This window comes from Tarenaya hassleriana, unplaced genomic scaffold (genome assembly GCF_000463585.1).
Source record: "Tarenaya hassleriana unplaced genomic scaffold, ASM46358v1 Cleome4, whole genome shotgun sequence".
In the NCBI taxonomy this organism is placed as follows: Eukaryota; Viridiplantae; Streptophyta; class Magnoliopsida; order Brassicales; family Cleomaceae; genus Tarenaya; species Tarenaya hassleriana.
In genome coordinates, this window is record NW_010966881.1 from 431,102 (window position 1) to 436,245 (window position 5,144).

The 5,144-nt window shown below is 40.0% G+C and overlaps 1 protein-coding gene across 1 annotated transcript in view; it reads right to left on the reverse strand.

The window, feature by feature from the left end:
* Positions 1-4,288: 4,288 nt before the first annotated feature.
* The window catches only part of LOC104823202 (glycine-rich RNA-binding protein RZ1C-like), a 4,293-nt gene continuing 3,437 nt past the window's right edge, over positions 4,289-5,144 (reverse strand). Inside the window, exons 4-5 of the mRNA XM_010554649.1 lie at positions 4,831-5,119; positions 4,289-4,738 (exon numbers count right to left, since the gene is read on the reverse strand). Coding sequence (XP_010552951.1) covers positions 4,507-4,738; positions 4,831-5,119 — 521 coding nt within the window. The 3' untranslated portion in view covers positions 4,289-4,506. The remainder of the gene's footprint in view (positions 4,739-4,830; positions 5,120-5,144) is intronic.

The following is a 5,144-nucleotide window of genomic DNA, read 5'->3' on the forward strand; positions in this document are numbered from 1 at the left end:
GTGTATATATAGTATATAATTTTTTTATATTTTTTTTAAAATTTTTTAAAACATTTGCGACGGAATGCGACGGAAAAAAATCCGTCGCAAATTGCGACGGAATTATCCGTCACTTTCCGTCGCAAAACGCAGATTTTTTCCGTCGCAAAAATGCGACGGATTAACGACCGTTATACGTTTGCGACAGCGCTATACCGACGGAAATAAATCCGTCGCATTCCGTCGCAAATTCTTAATTGCGACGGATTTCCTTTATATTTGCGACGGATTTTTCCGTCGGTATATAACTATTTTCTTGTAGTGGGAATCGGTGCGGTTCTTTCAGTTTTATAAAAATAGGTACCAATCGGTTTTTATATTGTATTTGGTTCGGTTCGGTTTAGGTATCGGTTCGATTCGGTTCCGAGTTTTATTAAAAAAAATGATAGATTTCCTTTAAAAATATTCGGTTTTTCGGGATTTTTAAAGTTCGGTTCGGTTCGGAAAAATTAGGTTCTCTAAAAATGGTACCGTTCGGGAATTAAGAACGGTTTCGGATCGGGAAAAGTACCGTTTTTTCGGTTCGGTTCGGTCCGGTTCCGAAGAACCGAACCGAAACGCCCAGCCCTAGACCGAGCTAGATTGGGGTGTGGCGAGCTAGTCCGTTTTCCACCCTGCCTCATACCGGCACTACAAAAAAAATGCAAAATTCCAACGGATATTTCCAACGGATTAATCCGTTGGAATAATTCCAACGCGTTTCTAATGGATTTCCAACGGACGTCTAATGGATTCGTCCGTTAGAAATCCGTTAGAAATTTCCAACGGCATATCAACGGATATTTGAGTTGGAAAATTTTCACGAATATTCCAACGGATTTCCGTTGGAAATAACGTTCGACAAATTTCAACGGCAACCCGTTGAAATTATCTGAACGTTATGAAACGCGGCAATGATTCCAATGGATATCCGTTGGAAAGTGTAACGGTAACGACGTTTTCAACGGATTTCCAACGGACATCCGTTGGAAAGTGTTCTATTTAAAGCATCCGGTCATATTTCGCCCAAACCACTCTCTAAATCATTCTTATACTATTCTTACACCAAAAATTCTCCTAAAAATGACATCTTCAACAAATCCGAATATTCGTTCGTCCCCGCAGTGGATATACGAAAGAGTTGATTCGATTACAAAAGAGGTAACGCAAGAATTCATTAACGGTTTGGAACAGTTTATGAATTTTGCTTCTATACAGCCGTTGTGTCAAGAACGTAGAAAAATGCTATGTCCATGTACAACTTGTCGCAATTTTAAATATCGCAGTCCATAAGATGTTTGTAAACATCTATTTCGAAGGGGATTTGTCGAAGATTATTATATTTGGCGATTTCATGGAGAAGAAGTTCGGACAATCACAACGGGACAACATGTCTCGGCCGAGCAGAGGTATGTTGTAGATGAAGATGTAAGAAATCCTTATGTTGAAATGGTGACAAATGCTTTTCCTGAGGCATTGGCTGAGCAAAACTCATCAGAAGATCATGAGGAGCCAAACGTCGAAACAAAACGGTTTTTTGACATGTTGGATATGGCAAATCATCCTGTCTATGAAGGATGTAAAGAAGGTCAGTCACGTTTATCTCTTTCATCAAGATTGATGAGTATGAAAACGGATTACAATGTCACCGAAAGTTGCATGGATTCATTTTGTCAAACGTTGCGTGAATATTTACCTAAAAATAACGAAGCTCCAGAATCGTATTATGATACGAAGGCTATGTTGAAGAATTTGGGAATGCCTTATGAAAAGATTGATGTTTGCAAAAATGGTTGCATGCTGTACTGGGGTGAAGAAAAAAAAGTACACCGATAAAGTTTACAAAGAGTTTAACCAGTTGGGTATGCAGCGGTTGAAACAAATGATGAACAATGCCAAACGCCGTCATCAGCTGCATGAACTGCCACCGGAGTGGGCAACAAATGACTTGTACCGGCAGCTTCTTACGCATTGGAACTCAGACCATTTCAAGAACAAGAGTTCCAAGGCGAAACAAAGTCGTTTGTCCCAAAAAATCGAGGGTGATGGGCCTCATCGTCATACCTCCGGTGCTAAATCATTCAAGAAGAGGCAAAAAGAGATAATATTTATTTAAACTTTAATTTAATTTTTAATTAGTTTTTTAATTGTAGATTTTTTATTATGTTAATAATATATATATATATATATATATGAGAAAGAAATGGGGAGAACGCCATCAATCGTAGAGTTGGTCGCTCGGACACACAAAAAGTCTGATGGGACATATGTCGATCCCCGTGCAGAACGAGTTGTAAGCACGATAACTCAAAGACTTACCCAACTCTCGCAAAATGTTGGCGATTCAGCAGGTTCTTCATCCGGCTCTCTGCATCGACCAAGATCGTTACTATGTGGAGGTAAAAGTTTTAATAATTCATTTTTAAATATTATATTTTAATACTTTATTTCAATTTTAAATATTTTCTTCATTTTTCAGTCGGTCTCTCCAAATAAGGGCCGCATCTATGGATTAGGAGGATTGCAGCGAGATTTGTTCGATGATTTCGGTGCAGCAATTCCTCCTGGCATGCAGAGCGATCTCGAACAACAACGGCGGATCGAAACACTCGAGCAACAGCTTGCGGCGACGAGGCAACAAGATGACTAACCTCGAACAAATCGTTGAGCTTTTGCGGGGTGATCGGCCACTCCACAACACGCCGCCAAGCTCGGGAGCAGAAACGACGGCACGTAATCTCGGGACTAACGAAGACGAAGAAACCCGTAGTGCCAATTAATTATTATTGTTGAAAATATTTTATATTTTCTGTAATATTTGAACAATTTTTTATTTTAATATTTTAATTTTATTTTGATTTTATTATATATATATATATTTATTAACAGAATAAATATATATATATATATATACCTTTTTTGTTTTATATTAAATTTGATTTGGATACCGTTATGTATTATTCCTAAATGTTTAATATATAAACGGTATCCAAATCAAATTTAATATAAAAACCAAAACGTATGTGCATGAAATAAACCGAACCAGATCCAATCATAACAGAACACGAATACTAATTCTACAACCCAAATGTTACAGCCCTAAGTGAAAGTGTGTATTGTCATATTTTTTTTTTTGTTAAAAGGTAAATTCCATTAATGTCAAATTAAATGTACAAGGCCGGGGTAGTTGTTTACATAGCTCGAAACATTCGAAAGAAAGTAGGCAGATGATCAAGCGGCGATTTCAAAGTGGCGAAACCAGATAATTACAGGCCCATCCTCAGTACTAGGGCCGAGGGAGTGGCGGAGGGAACTGATTCTCCGCCGAGTGATTCGCAGGATATCTCGACGGAGGACAGCCGACGGTCGGGCGGCGCAACCATGTACCCTTGCATTTCGTTCCGACCAGATTGTGTATACAGAAGCTTGGAAGAGCAGTAAGAGCATGAGTTTAATGAGAGGGTCACCTTGAAAGTGGATCAGTTTGTGGATCTGATCCAGTAGTGATTGGTTGCACGCAAACAAGTGGCTGAAATCACCCATCACTGATGGCCATACTTCCGAGGAGTAGAGACAGTTGAAGAACAGGTATTCAGTCGATTCAATCGAGCATAGACAACAGGTTGGGTGGGCGTTGATGCCCCAAGAACACAGTCGGTCAACAATCGACAACCGATTCTTGACTGCTAACCAGGAAATGAAGGAGTGCTTTGCACCGCTTTAGAAAACTTGGCCCATGCCTTAGCCCAACTTGGAAAACTGATCGCATACACATAAATTACAGTACATATAATTTGGACAAGTAAACTAATTATATATATATATATATATAATTTTACGGTTCTACAAGTTTTGGTAATTGTACGGTTTTACACACACTGTCTTTATAAGTATTAAAGTATATATAAAGACGGTGTGTGTAGACAAAACTTATCCAAATTTAGCCATTTGCTTAATTAGTTAACTCTGTGGTCATATAGATTTTTCTCTTCTACAACTATACAGACACACATATATCCCTTTTTTATAACGAATTTATTGGTTTATTTAGTTTTTACATTCTATTTTACAAGTGATTTATATATATAAAAAAAAGTTACTGATTTGAAAAAACAAACATTACGAGTAAACCCGAACGTATAAATGCATGTGCCATTCGTTAATCGTACTGAATTTGGCGTTTAAAAGATACTCCCAATTCACGGAAGAATTACAATGACCACTCATTTGGTTAACATGGACTGCATGCATAATTTAAATAAATTATACATACTTAAGAAAGTAAAAGTTTATAATAAAAAAAAAATCCATCCATCGCTAGAAGATTAAAAAAAAATTACAAACACTAGAAATGCCACATCATTCGAAACATCATCGAATACGCAAAGTTTGCATTTGCATTTTGGAACCAAACACACTCATTCTCCGTCATTCATATTTAAACCTAAAGAAGCAAAGCATCAATCCAAGTTCACGGCCTAGTAACGGTCAAAAGACGAAGCCCCCCCCCCCCCCCCCGCCACCACGGCTCGGCCGGTCATAAGGGCCTGCCCTGCTCCTGAACCCTCTTCCCTCTTCTCGTACCGGTCCCCCGGCCCCGTACCTGTCACTGCCTGCTGCCCGTTCATAAGGACGTGCTTTCTCATAGCCGTTTAGAGGGTAACGGTCCGATCTCCCGCCATTTCTGTCACCGGAAAAGCGATCCACCGGAGGAGCATACCTGTGTCATAAGGCAAGACTGTTTTTTTTTTTTCCGATGGGAAAGGGTCGTTTGGTTTAAAAAGTTAAACCTAATAGGAACCGAGAGCTAACCTGTCATTGGAGTATCGGTCACGGCCTATGTAGGTATCCCGACTGTCAAACCGGTCTCTGACACCGAGTCGTGAGCTGTCGTGCTGATCATCTATGTACCTTCCTCTGTCCAGATAGCGGTCACGGTCACGGTCACCATAGCGGTCCACACGGCCAGCAGAACCTCCATACATACCGGAAGAAGAAAACGAACCTACAGCAGCCACTGGTCCAGCTCGGCCACCAGAAGCAGACGGGCAATCACGGGCCCAGTGGCCAACCCGTCCACACCTGAAGCATTCATCATCGGCTACACGGCCAACCCCACCCCCACC